General features: G+C 42.9%; 1 protein-coding gene across 1 annotated transcript in view; it reads right to left on the bottom strand.

The window, feature by feature from the left end:
- Positions 1 to 2,826: 2,826 nt before the first annotated feature.
- LOC149458753 (cytochrome P450 1B1-like) overlaps positions 2,827 to 25,971 on the bottom strand; it is a 59,188-nt gene continuing 36,043 nt past the window's right edge. Inside the window, exon 2 of the mRNA XM_089681754.1 lies at positions 2,827 to 3,434. Within this exon, the coding sequence (XP_089537880.1) occupies positions 2,849 to 3,434 (586 nt within the window). The 3' untranslated portion in view covers positions 2,827 to 2,848. The remainder of the gene's footprint in view (positions 3,435 to 25,971) is intronic.

Consider the following 25,971-nt stretch of genomic DNA (forward strand, 5'->3'; position numbering starts at 1 on the left):
GCTGATTGATCCCATCGCTTGCCTTACATTGATTAAATATCAATATATGGTCAGTGATGTTACTAGGCCCCTTTTTTTACTTAAGCAGCATTGTCATTCGGCGCACAGAAAGAGACAGGATTGGTCAGGTGTCGGCAGGTGGTGTTTTGTTGTTTTTTTTTTTTTTTGTTTTTTTCCCATACATGTCAGCAGCTGTCATTCATTGTGACTGACATTGATCTGCATCGTGATTGATGATGGATGTACAAGAAGGGACATTTTGAAAATGTTTTATTTCCCACTGATTTTTTTATGTGATTGTGTAGGGGTACTATGTATCCCTTACTGATTCACATGAGGGGGTGGGATCTGGGGCACCCCCCTATTTTTAAAGGGTGCTTCCAGATTCTGGTAAGTCCTCCGCCTGCACACCCCTGCAACCACTGGGTCAAGATTGTGGGGAAGAGACCCTTTCCTCATCAATATGGGAACAAAGTGCATACCGGGTTGCAAGGGGGCCTGGTATGGATTTCGAGGGGGGCCCTCATGCTTTTTTTTTAATTTAATTAAAATTTGAATGACAAGACTTCTTTGTTTACATTCTACTGTCATCCAGGAATCCCTAGGTGACAGCAGTGATGAGTCAGCTGTGTTCCTAACAAGCAACACAAAATGAAGGCAAAAAAGCACCATAAATGCATGTACATGTGTTTCTGGTGCGTTTCCATCTAAGTCTATTGGCCCAGAATTGTGCAGCAACTGCACCAAAGTGCAAAATGTGGATGCTGTGCTTCATTGATGTAACCGAGCACTATAGAAAATAATGTAATTTCCATTGCTGTGCGATTCTGTGCGACACAAGACTCATTGAAAATCACACTAGTGTGAAACCAGGCCTGAGAAAATTACAGCGTTTACTTATTCTTGACAATATTCTTTTTTTACTCCTTGCAAAGAATATATAAACAGTGTGAATTTCAGTCTGGGCGGAGAGCTTAAGAAAAAACATCTCGACTCCTCTAGCTGGCTGTAAAGGCTCTCATTTTTTCAGGTCACAGTATATCAGTTAGTAGTTATTTATATTCACCTGGACTTGTTCTGTAATGTTGAAGATGTGCCATGGCTGGTCCAAGCCATTTCTTCAGTTCTAATGATTATTTTAAGGTGTACAGTATGAAACTGGTTCAAGAATCAAGGTGTTGGTACTACCTGCTTGGATGCTGGGGTATTTTTCTGACACTCATTAGAAATGAAGAAGTGGCTTGAACATGCTTCTAAATATCTTCAATATTCCAGAACAAGTCCAGTTGAATGTGACTAACTGCTACTGTCTCGCTCTAGTTTCTTTTAATGTAAGGTATGTGAAGTTCTCGAAGACCCTCAAAAATCACAAAAAGACTGTGTGCATTTTTACACTGATCAGTTTTTGGTCAGTTGTTCAAAGCCAGACAGAAAATGCATCCCTTTAAATCCTATGGAACTCTTCACGTTGGTCCGTTGCATTTCCAAAAGTCCTGATTGCTGCACTTTTGGTGCATGTTTGGTGTGGTAAAAAAAAACAAATGCACCTCTTCATTGAAATGAATGGAAATCGCAAACAAAATTCATAAAAAATGCAGCACGCCTGTGGGAAGCGCTTTATCCAGTCAAATGTCCAAGGGAAAAACAACGCATATGAGGCAAAAACGCATAAAATATGCATTATGCATTGCCTTAAATATAAAGTACCACGGCAAAAATTTGGCGTTTTTTATGGGTTTATGCAACAAGGCAGTGTGAAAGAGCCCTAACATTTGGATTCTTTTACCTATCAGAATTAGAAACACCTGCTGGTTGTTTACATTACAGGGCTGGCAGGCTGCCCTATATTGACATAATTCAGCATAATTTTGCGCTAAGGAATCCCAGGTGCACATGCACAGCTGTAGTCATGGCCTGTACAAAGCAATGACAGACAAACTGTGTACGGAGCTGCTCATCTGTCTCTATGCATGTGCGTACAGCTGTGGCATCTGTCAGCCTGTCATTGATTTGTACAGGCTCATGGCCATGGCTATAAAGCAAACACTTGTGACTAACAGGTACAGAAATACATTGAATTTTAAGTATGGCTCTCTGTGCCTTTATAAAGCTCTAAGATTTTAAAGCCTGTGCTATGAACTTTGAAAATAATTTCTCCACAATGCTTATACTGTAGCTACAGATATGAATAAGAGCTTGTTTAAAGTGTTGTTTCTGCTTTTTCAGAATAAGTAAATACGGTGATTAATCTAGGCACAGGTTCACTTTAAGTTAAACCATATTATAGTACTTATTTAATCAATTATTTAATTTTATTTTATGTATGACCTGCTTAAGCTTTACTGCTAGAATGATGTTAATTGTGTTAGTTCTTATAGTAAGCTTTGATTGTTTTAATATTATTATAATTTTTCACAACTAATCATGTTTGTGTGATGTACTAAAACCAATGGGGAGAGTTAAAGGGACACATCCTACTGACTGTAAGTTATGTCCCTTTATGCTGGTTTTTCTGTTTCTTTTATTTTAGCTACACTTTAACTTTGTGTATATCTTGCTTGGAAACTAATGGTAGTTGTTGAGAAACACAATGATAATCCATAACTTTCAGCATGTCATCAATAAAAATATTTTCCAGTGCTTTTACATCGCCATTATTTTTTGTTTTTGACTCCTAAAATGAGTCATGTCGGTATCCTCCAAAACTATGCAGTAATCACATCACAAGAATAAGAGATCTGCTATGTTTGGAAATATGCTAGAACATATAAATTATTTATCATTATACACCATTTTGTTTTCTGCTATTAGACCAATAAAGAGACATTTGCCATTTTTCCCTTCTTATTTAATAGTTAACACAATTAATTGTTAACACTGTATTGTCCAGTAGATCCATATTACCATCCCGAAGGCTCATGCTGATTGTAAATGGCTTAGGCTTGATACTTAGACCATAATCACATTGCTGGTTGAGATTCTCTGATGGGTTGGCAGTAAATGCGCACTGATGCACCAAAATAGATGCAAATAGGAACAGCTGCATCTTTGATAGTTCTTCTCCGATACATCTCCGCTTACCCACAGAGAAGATCATTACCTTACTAATGGCGTCTTTGTTTAGAAACCCTTTATCATCTAAAAATCTGTTTGGGTCGAACACTTCTGGATTGGACCATTTCAAAGAATCATGATTAACTGACCACTGATTGACAAACACCACTGTATCTTTGGGAATAAAATAGCCCATCAGGGTTGTATCTTTCGTTGTAGCGTGAGGGATTGTGACTGGAACAAAGCTGCTGAAGCGCATTAATTCATAAATAAACGCCATGACGTAGGGCAAGTTGGGCAGGTCCTCAATGCAAGGCAATCGATCTCTACCAACAAATTTATCCACTTCACACTGCAACTTCTTCTGAACCTCTGGATATCTGTTAATGAGGAGAAGACAATTGTATAGGTTATACAAAACAACATTTTTATTAGTTGATAAAGCACACAACCAGCTTACACAAATTGGATTAAAGTGGTTATAAACACTCACCTTGTAAAACAACCCATTTAGTTTAACCGCCTCCCACTCGCCATACAAGGAAATGATGGGCACAAGGCGGTTCTCTCATTCTGGGAGGACATCATATGAGCTCAAAGCTCTATCTGTCTCAAAAAAAGGATAACAATTTCATATGGGTACAGTGTTGCATGACCGCGCAATTGTCATTTAAAGTGTGACAGCGCTGAAATCTGAAAATTGGCCTGGGCAGGAAGGGGGTATAAGTGCCCTGTAGACAAGTGTTTAAAATATAAATGAAAGGCAAAACGTTTGTGTATACATCAGGGGTGGACTGACAACTCATGGGGCCCCCGGGCAATAGGGGATCATGGGGCCCCTGTGTCCTTGCCCACACTCAAAAAAGCCTATAAAAAAGGTACCTGGGGCATTTCATGGGGCCCCCTACTGACCCTGTGCCCTCGGGCAGTGCACGAGTGCTCGAATGGTCAGTCTGCCCCTGGTATACATATAAAAAACAGGGAAAAAAGGTATTTATAATATTTTTTTATAAGTGGTCACATTCCCTCTGTTCTCAGCTGCATAAGAGCTAGGGGAGGAGAAACTGCAGCACACGGAATGTCCCAGTGAAAGGCTGTGCAGGTGGGGGGCATGTTAGGACAAGTCTGATCATTGAAAGAGAGCAGGCTGAGTTCCCAACACATTAGAGAACTGATCATGGTGTGTTCTGCTGCTTAGCGTGGTCAGTTTTTAATAGGAAAACAAACGTAGTGGCAGGAACACCAGAGATTTCACATAAAGGAAGAACAGGATACTTTTTCATACAAGTACATGGTAAAGCAGGCACATATCAGGAATATGAAATGTTGGGTTTACAAATTCTTTACGTTTAAAGAATGATGACTAGTTTCAATAATTAAAAAACAAAAAGTAATAAAGTATTAGCTTCACTCTGACCACTGATACCACTAAGGCCTCTTTCACACAAGTGGACCGATGGGGTCCGATCCATAGACTTCTATGGACCAGGCAATAGTCCGCTTACACCCACCAGCATCCAATCCGATCCAGCAGATCGAATGACAATCAGGTGGAAACGGACAGGCGGTCTGTTTCCATCCAACTGTCCCATTGAAATCAGCGGGCAGTGTCTGTGTCCACTCTGCAGCAGCGGAGTGGACAGAGACCTGTCATCCGCCTGCTCAGTGGGGATCAGAAGAGAGATCCGCCCCATCAGAAAGGGGTGTAAGGGATGGCATGGATAAAAGCTAGGGTGCTTTAAACACTCATTAAATGTGGTCCTTAGATAAATTACACATTGTGTATATTTATTTACAGCATATCCAATATAAGAAGCAACAATTAAGGTGGTCATAGGCAGGAGATTATAGGCACTCAAATCTATTTTCGGCCAGATTAGGCAGCCATCTCATGTATATGTAACTGTACTGTAGCAAGCAGACACTTGGGTGCATTTTTGTCACAATAGTGGCTAGATTGCTGTAGCCCCTAATACATACCCTTAAACACTAGTTACTAACCCCTAACTCTTAAGACCCTTTCAGCAATGTACATTTTTTTGCATGCATTTATGTTTGTTTTTGTTTGAACACATGCTTGTACACATGGTGAAGAAAGGTTCTGAATGGTGCAGGCATGTTAAAAAGTATATTGCAGTATTCTTGTGCATTTGCTATTCATTTCAATGTACCCACTTTATATGCGTAAACAGAAAATATAATGCAACGCCCTAAATTAATAAATAAAAAGCACTTGGCTAAGACCATAGATGGGAACTAGTCACTAATAGTAATATAATTATTATTATTATTAATAATAATACATTGGAAAAATATTAATACATAGTAAAACATTGCAATAAATAGTATGTCCAACTGAATTTTATTTAAATACAAAATGCCTTTTATTTCAGTAAATAGGACAAAACTAGGTCTTTAAGGAATCTTTTCCAACCTTTATGCTATGGTAGGACCCATATGTTGTAGAGTTCCCCTTTAAACGCTAACACTTCTAGCAGCCTGTGTTTGTAGAAGCAAGGTTTTTGACTGTGTACGGGTCTGCAGCTGGTATTTTCTTATCTCTAGTTGCTGGCCAGGGGTGGACTGACCATTTGGAAACTCGGGCACTGCCCGAGGGCCCGGGGTCAGTAGGGGGCCCCATGAGATGCCCCTGGTACCTTTTTCATAGGCTTTTTTGAGTTTGGGCAAGGACACAGGGGCCCCATGATCCCCTATTTCCCGGGGGCCCCATGAGTTGTCAGTCCGCCCCTGTTGCTGGCCAAGGTTATTCTGTAAAGTTTAGGAAGCCTTTTGAGTGTATAGAAAATAGGAAAGGAATGTATGCCTTGTGACGTAATCGTTGGTATATACGCTTGTAAGAAGTTTTCTACAACTCGCTTAGCAGATGAGAGCGGCTTGTCGTCTGCTGGGTCACTACAGCTTTGTTTTTAATAAATGAGTTGCTTCCTGCAGAAGTCAGCGTCTGGAGTTTTATCTGGTTTTGTGGAAACTGCTGCTACATTTTTGGTGCATTGGCCGGGAAACCAGGTGTAACTATCGAGACAGGTGGTTTTCCCACCCTGACCTGCGGGGACCGGTCCGGAGCTGGCTCCTAGGATCGCCGAGCTGTCTCAGGCGCTAGACATTTGTTTTGGAGACTACGCTGCTTCTTGGCCGCCTGCTCCGAGGATCAACCCGCTGGAGTCCAAAGAACCCGGACTGGGGAACCAACTGCTAAATAGTGAAGCTTCACACATCGGGAACAGGTGAGATCTTTGCTTTTTGGGTTATAACAGTTGGGTTGTAACAGTCAGGACCTCTCGACGGTATTCAAGGGAAGGGGAGCCCGATCACCTCCCGAGGTGTCCTTGAATTGGATTGTGCATCCTTGGGCCATACCTCCAGGTAGTCAGTCATTTTGGGTTGGAAAGTCTAGTGTGTATGTGAGTGAATGAGATGTTGCTCAGCAGCGAAGTCAGAGTTGACCCTGTGTAGGTGCAGTTCTTGGCACCAGGGCTGATTATCATTCTGTACCGAGTCACCGATAAGGGGAAGCGTTTGTCTTTTAACCCTATTGTGTTGAGAACTTTGGACTCCTTTACCAGGTTCTCAATCCAATTCCCTATCCCTCTGTGTCTGTCTTTGTGTCTCTAAAGAAACAATATGGGTGGTAATCAGTCAGTCCAGACCCCCTTGGAGTGCCTTAGAGTGCATGATCAGTACTTTCAGGAGTGGGTTTTGCAAGACCTGCAAACTGAAACTCAGTTCTAAAAGGTTAGAAACACTGTGCGAGAAAGGCTGGCCCCGTTATGGAAAATGTTGGCCACTCCAGGGTACGTTTGATTTATAGAGACCAGTGACCGATTGTAAGAAATATTAGGTGTATAGAACACTAAGGAGATGTATATAGGACAGTATAAATAATACGCACATATATTGTGTACACGGATCTCTCAGGACACATAACCTGTATATTACATTGATGGAATGTATAGATAACATATGCGTTGTGCAGGAGATGTACAGAGGATAGGAAAAGTACAGCTGATATACACTATGAAATGTATAGATGACAAAGATAACACTACAGCCTAAAAAGTAACAAGTGTATCTTTTCTCAACCTGAGGAGACAGATCTGCCTCCTCCATATGTACAGGGCCATACCATGGGTGAACAAGGGATAGATTCTGACACCCCTTGTTGTGCCACTCTCAGTACTAGCAGTATGAAGGGAATTGGAGGCACAGCAACAACTAATGGGCTCACAGGTCAGGTGTTCACTTCCACCCCGAAGGACTCCAGTGCCAGAAATCAGACTCTTGTCCTATCCTTCAATTTACCCATGCAAATGCCCCTAAGGGAGCAATTGATAGGAGGACACCGGACTCTAGTCTACACTCCCTTCACCACAACTGATTTTCTGAACTGAAAGACCTACAACCCTTTTAATAGTAAGAAACCACAGGCTGTAACAGACTTTCTCCGTGTGATATTCCAGACGCATAACCCCACCTGGTCTGACTGCCAGCAATGTCTACTGACTCTCTTAACACAGAGGAAGGACACAGAATAACCCAGGCAGCTTTTAATTATGCCGGAGAGTTGGGAAAAGACAGAGCTGACTCCCAGACCTAGGTGGAGGGACATTCTCTGAAAACCGATCCCTAGTGGGGTCTAAATACAGAGGGGAATATGGAAAAGCTTGAATTTTATCAGACAGCTATTATGGAGGGGATGAAAACAGCTGGCAAGAAGCCCACAAATCTCAGTAAGACACAGAAGTTCTTCAACAGCCCAATGAAAGTCCAGGACAGTTTTATGAGAGACTATGTGAAGTTTTTAGGCTATTACCTCGTTTGACCCTGAAGCAGCTGACAATCAGATGTTATTTAACACTGTTTTTGTCTACGAGGGATATTAAGAGAAAAATTGTAAGAGTAAGAAGGATTCACTGGAATGTTAGAAATAGCTATGAAGGTGTTTGTCAATCGAGATTGAGAAAAAAAAAGAGTGCATACTGCAAATAGGAAGGACATTGGAAATGAGAGTGTCCCCAAAGAGGACCTGGGAGACGAGGACTGGAACCCATGAGAAGGGAGCCATGAGAGGGACAAGTTCATAATGGATGATATAAAAAGAAAATGGCAAAAAGACAAATATGCTGATTTTGTGGGTCTAGTAGGCTCTGTTTATCCAGATGAGGATCAGTACTGAGACTGACAGGGCTCTATCCCGCTAGGCACCTGGGAGCCCATGGTCACTGTTACAACACTGTGGGAGGCAGGCTATAAGGTATCCAGGAAAAAGGCTCAGTTGTGCCAAAAGACTGTAAAATACCTGAAATTCAGAGTATCAAAAGGCCAGAGACAGTTGGGAGAGGGCAGGAAAGAGGCTATTTGCCAAATCCCTACACCAACAACCAGGCATCAAGTGTGTGAATTCCTGGGAGCAGCTGGATTCTGCCAGATCTAAAATACCAAGCTTTGCCACAGCAGCCAAGCCCTTCTATGAATTTACAAAGGGGGGAGAGAATGAACTGTTCCTATGGGAAAAACAACAAGACCAAACATTCCAGGACATTAAGATTTCCTTAATGCAAGCCCCTGTTCTCGGCTTACCAGACTGTAAAAAAACTACTGAATCTGAATGTCAGTGAGAAACAAGGGATAGCAGTGGGAGTGCTGACACAATACTTGGGGTCATAGCAATGCCAGGTGGTGTACCTTTTCAAACAACTGGAAACTGTAGCTCAAGGTTGGCTACCTTGCCTGCGGGCTATCAGAGCAACAGCCCTCTTGGTGACCGAAGCTAACAAGTTGTCACTGGGTCAAAAGATCTATGTCAGAGTTCCACACCACATTCAGGCATTGATGGATTATAAGGGAAATCACTGGTTTACTAACAGCCAGATGGTCAAATACCAGGCAATGTGAAAATCCTCAAATCCATTTAGACTGTTAACACTCTGAACCTCGCCACCCTGCTACCCACCTCAAAAGAACCCCTAATACATGACTGCCTCCAGGTAATGGATGAAGTCTATGCAAGTTGGCCAGACTTGAGATACAGTCCCTTAGGAAAGCCAGATGTAGAATATTACACTGATGGAAGCAGTTTTGTAAAGGATGGAATCCGCTATGCCGGTTATTCAGTGGTCACACAGGAAACGGTGATTGAGGCAACAGCCCTACCATAGGGGACCTCTGCACAAAAAGTGGAACTAATTACCCTGACCCGAGTATTACAACCAGCTGCAAGTCTGAGACTGAATAATTATGTGGACTCTAAGTATGCTTTTCTGACTCTTCATGCTCATGGAGCCTTGTATAAAGAAAGAGGACTCATCATGTCCGGGGGAAAGAGCATCAAGTATGGGACAGAAATACTAGAACTTTTGGAAACAGTAAGGGCCTCAGCAATGGAGGAATTGTGACCCGTGTATCGAGATTATTAGAGTAGGATCTGTAATCTCTAGAATGTTACTATGGCATTCTCATTATCAATGTGAAGGCACAGTTGCTGATACATATGTACATAATGAAACAATTTATTCAATGTGCACTGTATGGAGCCAGGTAACCTGTTATGATCCCACCTATGGACCCACTAAAACCTGGTTGACCATGTAGCAATCGTGCACACAGAGATGGATGCAAACCTCCAATTTGGCAAAGGCCTCCATTTTCTATCATTTTCTACTCCCAAATCAGCTTCCCTCATCCCCCCTCCCTCTCTGTTGAGTGACACGTGGTCCCTGGATGCTGAGTTCAAAAAGGCATCAAGGCCCAGCGGGAGAGCTCATGGCTATAAACCCCAATTAGCCTGGCCCCCGTATGTCTGCGAGACTCTTGCTGGAAAAGGATCGTAAAGCCATAAACCAAGTCCTCACTGAGCTTCAAAGACATTCCAGCTAGCTGTGAAACAGACTTACATTTAAAAAACCCACTTTTCCATATAATGTTATATTTTCAAATAGGAAAAAATTACATAAACATGAAGCACATATTCGGATGGCTCACTTTAATACAAGCCGCCTGATATATTACACCCCTTAGCTGACATCTACAGGAGAGCAGAAAATGATATCTCCTTAACTGTCCCAGCAGATATGTCATATTTCATATCTAGTCATTCAGCAGATGATTCTGCGTATTAATCTACCCGTGGATAGAATGTTACATGTACCTAGGAAAAGTTATTGACCATAGTATAATTTGGGAGGGATTTGGTCATAGCCTGAGCTCCCCGCCTACAATACCCCTCCCCAAATGAGGCGATTGGTTCTCTGCTTTAAGGAGACACCCTGCTGAGTTCCTAGAAAAAGGCTGTTATGCTTGAAGCTAAGCTAAGCTGAGTTGAGTTGAAGAAGCTCCCTTTTAACATCGGAACTAGCTTTGGGAGAAAAGGCCACTTGAAAGCTGCTTAATCCAGGACTTTTGGCAAGTACTTTATCTTTATAAACTTCTTTCTGTTATCTCTTTGCTGTGTATTTGCTCTCTGTATGCTTATATATATATATATATAGGCTACATCTTTTTCTGTAAATATTTTCATTGCACCCTTTTGACCTTTTAGTAATAAATCTTACTTTCTAAAAGTGTTGAACTGTTTCTAAAGCTCTTTAATGCAAACTAAGAACCTCTGTCTCTGAAGACCACTACTGTATGTTTTTAAACGGCTGCATACATCTGTCTGCGGTGACTTTGTGTATACAAACGATTATTCAAACATCATAGTGTTATTGCTGATATTGCTGAGTTTCCTCTTTCTCTGTACAAAAAGGAGGTGGTAGCAGTGTGAAGGGTTAATTGCGTAATTAACCTGACCCAGTAACAATTGCTCCCAGGCTGCACGTACACAGATTGTGGTCCATTAGCTGGAAAATCTTTGTGCAGGGTGCAGCTGGGCGTAGCATTGTTACGCACGTGACAGCACGGCTTTAGATTGGCTAGTCCTTCGGTCACGAGTTTGGTGAGAAGGGCTGGGATCTGACGCCGCGATCGTCACAGACCATACGGAGCTACGGCTTCCCAGGCAAGCTGATAAACCGTATCCTAATAGTTAATCCCAATGCTGCAGCGAGCCTGATCTTTGATGTATGCTCTGCTATTAACCTAAACAATTCCCCCCTGGAAAGGGTGCGGGGGGTTAGAATGGGAATGGGAGTACCTGGCAAATGATAAGTATATTTGCTCAGGGAAGCTAGGAAGGCTGCAATTCATGTAATGGCCATGTGGAAATATCAACCCCTAGTTGTCCAAGATCAGCTAGACAGCCCTTAGTCACTTATGATTTGGGTGGTTAATTGGTGATTGTGAATCTTTCCAACTTACTTGTAAACACAGAGTGCATAAAATAACAAACTTCAATGCATATTAACTGCCTTAGGCCTTGTTCACATCTGTGCAAAAGAGCCCTGCTTCGTGCATCTTCGATATGCTTTCATCAAAACACACACTCTATAGAGTTCAACACATGTAAAATGCAATGATATAGTAAATAATACTTTGTTATAGTAAGTAAAAATATATTAAAATTGTATGTCTAACACTTCGCAAGTGTATTTAAAGAGCCATTCACACAGTATACATATGATGCCATAAACTAAACATATTATGATGCAGTAATTAAATCGTAAGAATTATCCCTCGTGCAGGACTGTATGTATATATAACCACTTGCCTGTATGTATATATAACCACTAGTGGATTTACCCCCCTCATGACCAGGCCTCTTTTTGCTACTCGGTGCTGCACTAATTCAACTGATAATTGCGCGATCATGCAATGCTGTACCCAAATAAAATTGATGTCCTTTTTATCACACAAATAGAGCTTTCTTTTGGTGGTATTTGATCACCTCTGTGCTTTTTATTTTTCGCGCTATTAAAAATAAAAAAAAAAACGAAAGTTTTTAAGAAAAATAGTATTTTTTACTTTCGGCTATAGTAAACTCAAAGTTAGTTATAAATTTAGACCAAAATGTATTCTGCTACATGTTTTTGGTTAAAAAAATCCCAATAAATGTATATTGATTGCTTTGTGTGAAAGTTATAGCGTCTACTAACTATGGTATAGATACTGCAATTTACGCCATTTTTTGCTAAACAACGCTGCACTAGTTTAACTGACAATTGCTTGGTCATGCAATACAGTACATAAATAAAAATTTTTGTACTTTTTTTCACACAAATAGAGCTTTCTTTTGGTGGTATTTGATCACCTGTGTGCTTTTTATTTTTAGCCCTATAAACAACAAAGTTTTGAGAAAAAAATGATTTTTTTAAAAAAACAATATTTTCTCATTTCTGTCATAAAAAATATCTAAAATAACTAAGGTTTCCTCATAAATTTAGGCCAAAATTTATTTTGCTACATGTTTTTGGTTAAAAAAATCCCAATAAGTATATATTGATTGCTTTGTGTGAATGTTACAGCATCTACAAACTATGGTATAGATAATGGAATTTGCACAACTTTTACTTTCTGACTGCTCATAACATTTCTTGAGGTGCTAAAATACCAGGATAGTACAAACACCCCCAAATGACCCCTTTTCAGAAAGTAGACACCCTAAGCTATCTGCTGAGAGGCATATTGAGTCCATGAAAGATTTATTTTTTTTCCAAAAGTTTCTGGAAAATCACTAACACTTTTTTATTTTTTTACTCAAAGTTGTCATTTAAATGATATATTTCTCACACAAGCCATGGATATATGTGGAATTACACCACAAAATACATTCTGCTACTTCTACCGAGTATGGGGATACCACATGTGTGAGACTTTTTGGGAGCCTAGCCACATACAGGAGCCTGAAATTCAATGACCACTTTGAAAGCCTGAAGGCTGTCTACTTTCCAAAAAGGGGTCATTTGGGGGGGTTTGGTGCTATCCTAGCATTTCAGGGCCTCCAAAACTGTGACAGGTAGTCAGGAAGTGCAATGAGGAAATGAAGGTGCTTATTGGATTTTGGGGTCCTGTACTTGGCTAGTCTGCCAAAACTTCTCTCACATGTGGTACCCCCATACTCGGGAGAAGTAGCAGAATGTATTTTGGGGAGTAATTCCACATATACCCATGGCATGTGTGAGCAATAAATCATTTAACTTACAATTTTGTGTAAAAAAAAAAATATATATTTTTATCTGTCATTTTCCAAAAACTTGTAGTAAAAAAATAAATTCTTCTATTGATTCAACGTGCCTCTCAGCAGTTTGGGGTGTCTACTTTCCAAAAAAGGGTAGTTTTGGGGGGTGGGGCATTTTATGCCCAGCATTAGAAGTTTATGCCACACATCATTCAAGCCTTTTCTGACACTTTTTGTTCACATGAAAAAAATCAGTATTTTTTGCTAGGAAATTTAAACCCCAAACATTATATATTTTTAAAGCAAACACCCTAGTGAATAAAATGGTGGGTGCTGCAATTTTGTATGTCACATAGTACTCGCGCAGCAATTTTTCAAACGCAATTGTTTAAAAAAAAAAACACTTTTAATACACAAACACACAATATATTGGCCAATTATTTGGTAACATATAAAAAAAGATGATGGTATGCCGAGTAAATAGATACCATACATGACATGCTTTAAAACTGTGCATGCCCCATGCAATGGAGACAAACTGCATACGTTTTTAATATCCATAGGCAACGTTTTAAAAGCCTTTACACGCTATCATTTTAGATTTACAGAGAAGGTCTAGTGTTAGAATTACTGCCCTTGATCTGATGTTCGTGGCGTTACCTCACATGCATGGTGTAACTGCTGTTTCTATACTGGTACAGGGTCAACGCTCACAAAGTTATTTTGATTTTTTTTTATTATTTTTACACTGTCTCTTTAATTTTTTTTTTTTTTAATCACTTTTAATGTTATCACAGGGAATCGAAATATCCCCTATAACTTCAAAGGGCATTGTCATATATTCTTTTTTGAGAATATCGGTGTGTTCAGATGCTTTCCAATTTACAAATGGTGCTGTTTATATCCTGTGAAACTGAAGTGATGAAGTGCTCATAGGTTCTGATTTCTTAGGCTATAGAGATGATTGGCACCATTCTGGTCTCCAATCAGCTCTATGGTCAGCTGGCACTGGCTGCATTCTCAGGTTCCCCTGATGGCACGGGACTGCCCAAGAAGGCCGTGGAAGGCAGCAGGGGAGGGGGGCATTGTCTCCCGCTGCTTGTAAAAGCAATCCTGCAGCTAATTAGCCACTAGGATTGCTTTTACATGAAAGCCAATTACCAGCTGAAAAAAATGATACCAGGATGATGCCTGCAGCTGTAGGCATCATCCTGGTATAACCATTCAAAGTCCAGTGATGTACCAGTACGTCGCTGGTCCTTGTTGGGTATATACAGTATGCTATGTTTTCTTTTTTTTATATGCAGCCTGTGGACTGAATGAAAAAAAGAGAAGAAATCTCTGGCCAAAAAAAAAAAAAAATGCGTGGTATGCCCACCATTAAAATATACCACCCTGCAGCCACCCACTTCTAATGGTGGGCACACATTAGGTCACACGGTGCCACATGCGCCAGTTCCAAGATTGTACAAATGTTTAAATAGTGGCACGCTTAAATAAAAATTGTCCACTTATAAGTGGTACCCCATATGGAAAAAGGATAACACCAAGTCCCAAACTATCTTGCCACTACTCCCCATGTAGTCTGGGCATCCGGGGGGGCTCCACGTGACTATCCTTTCCCTCGTAAATCCGAAACTTATAAGTATAGCCTGTTGCCCTCTCACAGGTCTTCCAATTCTTGACCCCATATCTGGCATGCTTGCTGGGGAGAAATTGAATGCAAGGCGGCCAGAAAAATTAATGAGGGACTCATCAATGCAGATTTTTTGCTGGGGAGTATAGACATCTGCAAATTTTTGGTTAAGGTGATTTGCAAGGGGCTGAATTTTGTGTAGCCAGTCAAATTCAGGGTCACCTCGAGGACGTCGGTGTATTGTCGTTGAAATGCATAAAACACATTATATTCTCATATCTATGCCTGGCCATGGCAGCAGAGAACACAGGCATATGATGAATCGGGTCTGTGGACCAATACAACCGCAATTAATTTTTTTAAGTAATGCCCTTGTTGAGGTTTAGGCCCCAAAAAAATATAAATTCGGAAACCGTAATGAGTTTCCATGCAAAAGGTCTGGCAAAGTTTGAATTTGGGTTGGCGGCGATACATTGTTGTGCATATAAAATGCTTTGATCCACAATCAATGCATACAGATCTTCCGTGAAAAACAGCTCCAAAAAATCAAGGGGAGTAGTTAAATTTGCTGTTTCCACCTGAATTCCGGGTTGGGCAGTGAATGGGGGAAGTACGGGTGCTGCAGAATTTGTGGGCTGCCAATCAGGATTTGCAAGCACATCCGGAAGGATAATAGGGGCTCTGCGGGTCTGTGTGCGAATTCTTGGTGGTTGCGGGACAATACTTGTGCTCACCACCACACCAGCTTGTACTGCACTTATGGGACTCGCCACGTCGCCAAGTCATACTGCAATGCTGGTATTATTATTATTATACAGGATTTATATAGGGTTAGGAGGGCCTGTTCCTGGGAGCTTACAATATAAGAGGTATGTGAAAGACCAGGATGTACTAGGCCACTAGTACTCGCCAGTTCACTAAAAGGTAGCGTGGCACGCTATCCTACAACTCCGCTCCAGTCCTGTGTCCTGGCTACAAACCTGGCTCTGCTGTGCATCTGGCAATCCTGTACCTGCCTGGTCTATTGCTACAGTACCCAAATCAGAGGATATCCTGCCTACCAAGGTCATCATCTGCAAGAGCGGCAAGCAAACCTCTGGCGGTCTTGTCCCCCTGGCCCCTAGACTCCCTCTGTTCCAACTTCAGCGGGATCAGGGCTAGTGACACAAGTGAGGCCAACCACGTCAATTCAGTCTCCCATCAGGTACGTGACAGTACCAGTCAGCCAATGATGGAGTCTGAAAGGGAGGCCTCACAACTGGGGACATTTGCCAAGCTGTGACTTCTTTGTTCAACGTGATACACGACCTACAAAGAAATTTCAAACACCTGGAGAGTAAACTGCGAACCGATTCTAATGTCCTCCCAGACACAGCAACCTTTGGTACAGCTACTCAAACAGAGACTAGTATGTTCCTTGAAACCTCTGTCCTCCCGGAACCCCGGGTACCTATGCCTGAGTTCTTTACAGGAGATCGCCAAAAGTTCAGGACTTTTCGTAGCTCCTGTGAGTTATATTTTTCCCTACTCCCCAGGACCTTCTCCTCACCAAATACTAAAGTGGGGTTTGTCATCACCCTTCTTAGAAATGAACCCCAGTCCTGGGCATATCATCTTCGGGAACAGCATGATCCGGCACTAACCTCTGTGGATTCTTTCTTTTCAGCAATGGCACAGATCTACTTAGATCCCTTCCGGCGCCAAACTGCGGAATCTATGATCAGTAAGCTACAACAAGGCCAAAAGCCTGTGGAGGATTATGTCACGGACTTCCATATCTGGAGCTCCGATACTCAGTGGAACGAGTCTGCTCTCCGTTATCAGTTCTGCCTTGGTCTGTCTGACACCCTGAAGGATGACCTGGCCCGAGTGGGGGTACCAACAAGATTGGAGAGTCTGATAGACTTAACGATCCATATTGACCGCCGGATCCGGGAAAGGTCGAACGAAAAGACTAGTGGGAAACTTCTGTTATGCCCTGAAGTTGGGCCTGCTATAGATGTTGTCTCGTCTGAATCGCCCACCAATCAAGCTAGAAGGAGCTTTTGGAGACCACAGTTATCCGCAGCAGAACGCCTCCGATGGTAGAAGTCTAATCTCTGCCTCTATTGTGGTGAAGCAGGACATTTCGTGGCTACCTGCCCGATTAAACCTCACAAACCTTCTCCCAACTGCTTCTACATGATGCATCCTCAGGGAACAAACCGGACGCACCTTTCTTTCCATCTGGAACTACAACTGCCCGACTATCACGGTCCCGGCCATCATCGACTCAGGTGCCTGTAGCTGCTTTATGGACTCTCATTTTGCTACTCAGAATCAGATTCCTCTCCGCACTAAACTCAAAGGCTTGCAGTTCATCTGGCAGACGGGTCTGTATCAGTTCTGGTCCGGTAACACAAGAAACCTTGCCAGTATTTTGCTATTCTCTCTCAGGACACCAAGAATTCCTATGTTTGGATATTATCAGCTCCCTGATTTTTCCAATTATCCTTGGTATGCCTTGGTTAAAAGCACATAACCAAACCAATCAATTGGTTGTCTTTCCCTTCGGAATATTGCCGGACTCACTGCACTTTCAAGGAGGCAGGTGTGACAAATCCTCTTCTCGGTATCCACTCTCATCCTGAAACCATGAAGCTTGTCCCTACGGCATACCACGAGTATCTGGATGTGTTCAACAAAAAGAGTGCCAACACCCTTCCTCCGCATCGCCCCTATGACTGTCCAATTGAGCTCCTGCCTGGCGCCGAAATTCCTTTCGGTAGAATTTACCCTCTATCCGAAGTCGAATTAAAAGTCCTCAGAGGGTATATAGATGAAAGCTTGAAAAAAGGGTTCATTCGGCCATCTACTTCACCAGCAGGACCCGGCATATTCTTTGTGGAAAAGAAGAATGGCACTTTGAGACCCTGTATAGACTATCGGGACTTGAACAAAATCACAGTCAAAAACCGTCATCCCCTTCCTTTGATCCCCGAATTATTCCAAAGGTTACGAGGAGCATGTTTTTTCTCCAAGTTAGATCTGAGGGGCGCTTACAATCTAGTGAGAATTCAGGAAAGGGACGAATAGAAGACAGCCTTCTGAACCAGATTTGGGCATTTTGAATATTTGGTAATGCCTTCTGGTCTTTGTATCGCCCCAGCAACTTTCCAACACCTGGTAAATGAAGTATTTCGGGACTACCTGCACCTATTTTTGATCGTTTATCTGCATGACATCTTGGTTTTTTCATGTTCCATTGAAAGTCATCGTGACCATGTGAAGAAGACATTAGATAGACTACGCCAGCATCACCTCTACGCAAAAGCCGAGAAATGCGAGTTCGAGAAACAATCTATCCAATTTCTTGGGCTGGTGATCACTCCTGAAGACATCTCTATGGACCCTCAGAAGGTATTAGAATGGCCTATCCCTAAAGATAGGAAAGCAGTGCAGCGCTTTATAGGATTTGCGAACTTCTATAGGAAGTTTATCAAGGACTTCTCTGGAATCCTAGCACCAGTGACACAGCTCACCAGGCAACATGTTCCCTTCAAATAGACAGCCCTAACAGCCTTTGAGCAGTTGAAGACCATATCCAAGACCGCACCCATCCTGAAACATCCAGACCCTGTTCTGGCCTTCATCCTTGAAGTTGATGCTTCGGAGAACGCGGTAGAAGCCATCTTGTCACAAAGGCAGGGGCCCAAATCCCTCCTACATTCTGTTGCTTTCTTCTCTCGGAAATTGAGTATTTCTGAAAGGAATTACGATGTGGGAGACAGGGAGTTACTTGCCATCAAGGCAGCACTAGAAGAATGGTGCTACTTACTAGAGGGAGCAACCCATCCTATTCTTATCTTTACTGATTACAAAAACCTAGAGTACCTGAGAACAGCAAAGCGATTCAGGCCACGACAAGCAAGATGGGCACTATTTTTCTCACGCTACGTCTTCCATCTGACTTACCTTCCGGGATCAAAAATGGCAAACCCGATGCACTCTCCCGCATGTTTCCTGACCCAGTTGTGCAGTCTGAACCTGACACGATCTTGCCTGCCAAGAACGTTCTACTTCTACAGACCGATCTCGTAACTCAGATAAAAGAAGCCATGGACAAGCTTCCACCTCCCATAGATATGCAACTGCAACCTAAGGATGGCCTGTACTTCCACAAGGGACAGATCTTTGTGCCCGAAGAACTTCGAGCACTCATTCTCCAGAGATGTCACGACCATCCCTTAGCAGGTCACTTTGGGATTCGCAAAAATCTGATTTAGTCTCTCGCTCATTTTGGTGGCCTAACGCAGTAAAGGATTGCCAGGATTATGTGAGATCTTGCACAGTCTGCCTGAGGAACAAATCTGATAGAGCCAAGACTTGGGGCCTGTTGGAATCCTTGCCCGTACCAGAAAAGCTTTGGAGCATGATCTCCATGGATTTTATTGTGGAATTCCCCCCATCTGAGGAATTCACCACTATTTTGGTAGTAGTTGATCACCTGTCCAAGATGACCCACTTCATTCCCTTGAAAGGGACTCCTTCTGCTACGTAAACTGCTTCCGCTTTCATCAAGGAGATTGTAAGGCTACATGGCGTTCCCTTGAATATCGTGTCTGATCGGGGGGTGCAATTCACCCAAAATTTTGGAAAGCTCTGTGCGAGGCATTAGAAATCGAGTTACGCTTCTCCTCCACCTATCATCCACAGACAAATGGACAAACCGAGAGGACAAATCAAACTCTGGAGCAATATCTCCGATGCTTCTCGTATTCACAGGATGACTGGACATCATTTCTTCCTCTAGCGGAATTTGCATATAATAATTCCATCCATTCCGCCACCAAACCATCCCCCTTTTACTCTAACTACGGATACCATCCCTCGATCTCCAAGGCGCAAGTGAGTGGCATTTGAATTGGAACTACCAGCTAACTTGAAGATCCACCCGGTATTTCATTGTTCTCTATTAAAACCACACGTCCCAAGTGGGTTTCCCAACTGGAATTCAGAGGCACCTGCTCCACTGCTGGTGGAGGGAAATTAAGAGTACGAAGTAGAGGCTATCTTGAATTGTAGAAAGAGGGGCGGACAAACCCACTTCCTCATCAAATGGAAGGGTTATGGACCAGAGGATAATTCCTGGGAACCGTCCACTAATGTCCATGCCCCACGGATAGTCCAAGCCTACCTCCGTCGTCATCCTGAGAAACAAGCCCTAGTGGGCATCCGGAGGCTGCCCCTAAGGGGGGGGCAATGTAAGAGAATTCCTGCAAGGAGAATCATGATTGGGAACGCGCATGCGTGAAAGAGATCCCGCAGAAGAATTGCCGGTCATGCGCAGGCGCGCAGGAATGCGTGATCATGCACGCACACGCACGGTAAAGATTGGTGCCAGACGGGCTATTTAAGGTGCGCCTCTGCCCAGATTCAGTGCTGACTGGTCTCCAGCTCCCCCGTGTCCTGCTTGTTCCTGTGTGATTCCTTTGGTGCTGACCCGGCTTGTTCCTGACCCGACTGAGTACTCTCCTGCCCCCGGTTCCTGACTTTGGCTTTTCCTCCTGATCCTGTACCGTGCTGCCCGACTGTTATGACCTTGGCTATCCTACGACTCCGCTCCAGTCCTGTGTCCTGGCTACAAACCTGGCTCTGCTGTGCATCTGGCAATCCACAGTACCTGCCTGGTCTAATGCTACAGTACCCAAATCAGAGGATATCCTGCCTACCAAGGTCATCATCTGCAAGAGCCACAAGAAAACCTCTGGCGCTCTTGTCCCCCTGGTCCTTAGACTCCCTCTGTTCCAACTTCAGCGGGGTCAGGGCTAGTGACACAAGTGAGGCTGACCTAGTCAATTCAGTCTCCCATCAGGTACGTGACAGCAGGTGCTGGGGCTGATCCCGCTAACACTGCGTTTTTGGGGACGCTATACTAATGTATACGCTGGTATAGTGCTGATCTGATCAAAGATATTGATCCGTTCAGACGTTATACTAGCAATGGAGGTTTATTGTGTATGAGCGTCTTCTTTGCAATCAAGAGGTTAAATGTGGTGTACTGACAGGCAATCTGACGCCATCTGGGAGGGGCGTGAAAACCACAGGAGCGCGAATCACACAAATATATATATGTGATTTTGCACACCTGTGCCGCCCTGTAGCAGTATTTCTGCTATAGGGCGGTCAGGAAGTCATTACATAAGAGGTTTGTGTTATGGTGCTGAGTTACTTTAACTGACAATTGTGCGGTGATGCAGTGCTGCACCAAAATGAAATTTATATCCTTTTTGTCCTACGAATTGGGATTTCTTTTGGTGGTGTTTGATCGCCTGTGCGTTTTTTATTTTTTGTGCTATAAAAAAAAGTCAGACAATTTTGAGAAAAAAAAACAATATTTTGGACTTACTTTGCTATAAAACATATCCAGTAAAAAAATTTAAAAATCAAATTTAGTCATAAATTTCAGCCAAAATGTATTCTGCGACATGTCTTTGCTAAAAACAAAATCCCAATATGTATACATTAATTGGTTTAAATGAAAATTATTGCGTTTACAAATGGCAATATAGATACTGGATTTTTTTTACTAATAATAGTGGCGATCAGCGACTTATGGCGGCGATCAGTGACTTATGACTGGACTGCAGCAGACATTCTGACACTGGGGGGGAACTGACTTGGGGTCACTGCCATCCCCAGTGACACCAATACAGTGATCAGTGCAAAAAAAAAAAAAAAACACTGACACTGTACTAATGGCACTGGGGAGGAAAGGGTTAACTTTTGGAGCCAATCAAAGGGTTAACTGTGCGAGGGGAGTGTTTTACTAGGGGGCAGGGGTGTGTACCTCTCTGTTACACACTGTTTCAGAAGGCTGAGCTAAGCGATCCCGGAACAGTGTGCTGAAAGCTGAAAGGGAAGAGAGCTCCATTGAAAACAATGCAGCCTTCCTCCCTGTCAGTGTTTGCTGGCAATCGCTGGGCTCTGATGTGTAATCACCGGCTGGGACCCGGTGATTGACACCCGCGCCACGATCAGTGCCACGGGTAGGGCAGGCATGCACCCCCTACCCTGGAATGCAGGATCGCGTTTATATACGTGATCCTGCGCACAGGGGCTGCCTTGTAGCAGTATATGTACTGCGGGCAGTCCCCTAATGGTTAAAGGACCTTGTGCCCTATATTGACTATGTTAAAAGCATGTAAGTGTAAAACATGCATAGCCTATTTAAAGGGTCATATACCCCCCCCACCTACTATATGTGAAAACTCATACTTCTCCATATTAATAATCCTCAATGAAGCAATTTCTGTCAAATTCAACATTTAACCCTTTGGGTGCCAATGTTTGCATATTGTAAATTCGTTTGGATTCCTTTTAACTGAGTAGTCTCACCTTTATGGCTTCCAACGTTTCTTATATTTTTCCATGCCCCAAAAGGATAATAGAGATCGGCCTAGGGCTATTTAAATGGGTAGAGCTTGTAGAGTCTCCTGCAAACAAAAGGAAGTCCTTTAGGCATCTCAAGAAAGAGCGCTCTAATTTCCCATTCCTAATGGAACTAAGGGACATCATGTTGGATGAGTGGAGCAAGGTCGCAAGAAAGACCACCATTCTGAGCAAGATGGCCAAGCTCTATCCATCTAAGTGAAGTATGTCACTCTTCCTTTGTAAGATGCAGTGAATGGCCTGTAAGCCAGCCTTGACATTTCCACGATACACAGGTGGTCCAGCCAGGCGTCTGGCTCGTTTAAAGATGCTTGCTTTCATGTGCCCATTGCAGAAGACTTCCGCAAGTTCCATCGAGACCATCTCCAGCAAACTTGTCTAACATTCAGGCTTTCAACATCACCTTGTGTGTTCTTCAAAGTCTTATTGGCCATTATAGCCTTAATCAGAACAATGGGCATATGCCGGCATCATTACTTGGATGACCTTTTCCTACACACACACAGAGCAGCTGCTATAGCACAGAGCTCAGGTACTTTAAATGCTCCTCGAGTTCGGCTGGTTACTGAATCTGGGAAAGAGCCAACTTGAGCCCACTCAGGCTCTTGTATACCTTGGGGCTCAGTTCAGTACATTCAAGAGCACCATTACTTTGCCTCTGGAAAAGATCCTGGCTATCCAGAGCAGAGTACTTTTGATCCTGTCTTCTTTCTTTCTGAAAGCCTGTCTAAAATTACCAGCACTTTGAGGTCTTCGGCTCTGATGGTTAAGTGGGCACTCTGGAGATGTGGTGCTTCCAGAAGGAGTTTTTCCAGCAGTGGCAGCCCGGAAGCAGAATTCAGGTCATCTACATAACCTCAGTCTTTTCTTTTGGCTTCAAAGCAGAAATGTATTCAGTTGCTATTCCATTGCCCCCTTTTCCAGGATCACAGTCATGTCTGATGCCAGCAAAACGGGATGGGGGGAATACTGCGTGTCAGATAGCTCAAGGCATGTGGGGCTTTTCACTCTTACAAGATTGTGTTGAATATTCTGGAGCTGGAGCTATCTCCAAGCCTTCGGGACAGATGCCCTGGCAGATCATTGAAAATTCAGCGGGGCCTGTTAGTTTCCTCCAGTTCCAGTCATCCTCAGGTTTCTATGAAGACTCAGAACAGAAGATGAGGTAGTGACAGTGTTGCCATATGGGCCAAACAGGCCATGGTTCCCCTTGCTAGTACAGTTCAGCTACCGGGACCCAGTGCCCCTTACCCTTAGGCCGAGCCTTCTGAACAGGGTGCAAATTCTTCATCCATATCCAGTATGGTTGCATCTGATGGTCTGGTTCTTGAATAGGGGAGGTTGGAGGCTGTTCCTCCATAGTCATCTCTGCTCTCATGAATATTAGGAGAGTGAGTACAAAGTTGAATCTGGTCAAAGTTTGTAGAGTACTTCTCTGCTGCTGACTGCTCATGTAATGATCTAGACTTTCAAGATATTCTGGGCTTCTCCAGTCAGTTTTAGATCTGGCCCTATCAGTCAGTTCCTTCAGAGTACAATTGTCAGCCTTATTGGCCTTCACAGGTGCATGTTGGGTTAGGCATCTTCTTGTCCAACAATTATTCAAGGAACTAGGCTCAACCTCAGAGAAAGCCGAATTTTCCCAAATGGGACATACTGTACCTCTTGTCCTCAATTCCATCTCAGGAATTGGAGTGGAGTGTGCTAGGTCTGTCTCCATTTAAGACCTCTCAACAAGTCCACCTTTCTTGTGGCCATCATGTTGGAGTAAAGAGCCTCAGAAATCAGAGCAAGTGGTTATAAAGATCCTTTCTTAACATTATTTCCAGAGTAGTGGTGGTGCTGTTACCTAAAGCTTGGCTCAAATACCAGGGTAACATCAGTCTTCCATGCAAACCAGGAGATTGGCCAATGTTTAGATCCTTTGGGCGTACCAACATTCACCCACTGGATGTGGGGGAAACTCTAAAGCTGTACCTGCAAGCCCCAGTCTCCTTCTGATGGTCTGACCATCTGTTCATTCTCTTTTATGGAAACCAAGAAATGGTTCTACCAACCTTTAGAGTGCCTGGGGGTACTAACATGCATTCTTTAGACATGGGAAAGATCGCGCTGTGACTTGGTTGGCTAAAACGCATGTCTAGTAAATAGGGAATCTTGAGTTTTACTCTCAATAAAGTCTTTTTTTTTTTTTGGTTCAGTTTCTAGAATCAGGAGGTTCTAGGGATTGCTCTGAGACTATGAAGTTGTATCTACAAGCTACAGCTTCCTTAAGGCTTTCAGATCACCTGTTTATTCTTTTGCTGGAAAAAAAAAATGGAAATGTACCTCATCTAGGATGATTGTTGCACGGAGCTAAGGGCTTGGGTCCTCTAGAGGCAGCAGCTGTTCACTCATCCAGGAATGTGTCTATGTCTTGGGCGGCTTCACAACATGTGGCTTCGATGTAATCTGTAGGTCGGCCTCATGGTCCTCGATCAACACCTTTATGGCTGATTATTGTGTAGAGCCTGCCTCTTTATCCTCTGTTAAAATTTTGTTTATAAGTCTTGTCAGTTGACAGTGCAAATTAAAACCTTTTGTTCAGCAACTGCCCACCCCTGTGTGTATGGGTAGTTATTTCCCATACGTATGATGCCATCAAATATTTACTGTGATTTTCCTTTCCTGATAGACTTCATGGCATCAGGAGTACCCTCCTAATGTCATGAGTAGGCTAGTTATGGAACGCATCCTCTGGCTCTGAGCAAAGATTTATGGGAGTGGGTTCCTACAGGACTGTAGAGGGCGGAGCTAAACCTCATACGTATGCCACCATGGAGTCCATGGAATTACAGTAAGCATTTGATAGTAAATTTTCCATTGCTTCTACATAATACAACGTGGCACTGTTTTATATGTAACTTTAGTTGTCTGTGTGCCTTAGTACGAAGCCTCAAAAGACCCCGTTGTTTGGAATGATTCCTTCATATATGTGCTGTCTATCAATTTTTGGGATGTGGCATCGTACGTTTCTTTTTCAAGACCTGCCAAGGAGTTTTCATTCATTCATGAATGTGGTGTAGTTTCACTGTGAAAAGAATACCCAATCACATGAAAGGAACATTTAAAAAAAATGCGTTTTTGCTTGCACATGATTTGATGATAAAAACCAGCAGAGTGTCACTTTATTCAATAAACTCTGGAGAAGATTCCCTTGCAAAGTGAACATCCTACTTGACTTTGGTAAATCAACCCCATAGTGTTAATGTGTTGGAGCTAGTATGAGAGCAAGAAATCAGGAAGAGATGCCTGCAAATGTTCTCATTTATCCAGATCTAGAAATTAGATATAATCAATTGGACTTTGTCACGTACCTGGTCCAGGTCACGCTAATGAGAGGGCTTCCCTTACACCTCTTGTCCTGTTTTCCCTGAGGATGGTAACAGGGTATAGCATGAACTTGAGCATGGGTTTCGTAACATTGCCCCCTCCCCCCTATGGGCAGCCTTTGAATGCCCATTCGGGACCTCCTTACTGGATGTGTAGCAGCAAAAGCCTGCAACAGGTCAGAAGCATACACATTTTCTTCGGGTTCCCAAGAATTTTATTCCAGGCCAAAGTCTTTCCACTTGATCAAGTACTGGGTGCATCACCCTCTGGTTCTGTGGTCCAAGATGGCTTCAACTTCATACTCCTCAGAGCCATTTATCATAATTGATGGTGGAGGTCCTGAGTCCCAATTTCAAAAAGGATTTGGAACAGCAGGTTTCAATAACGAAACATGAAAGACTGGATTAAT

The sequence above is a fragment of the Staurois parvus genome, unplaced genomic scaffold (genome assembly GCF_062004578.1).
Source record: "Staurois parvus isolate SC_StPar_1 unplaced genomic scaffold, SC_StPar_1.0 ptg000277l, whole genome shotgun sequence".
Taxonomy (NCBI): Eukaryota; Metazoa; Chordata; class Amphibia; order Anura; family Ranidae; genus Staurois; species Staurois parvus.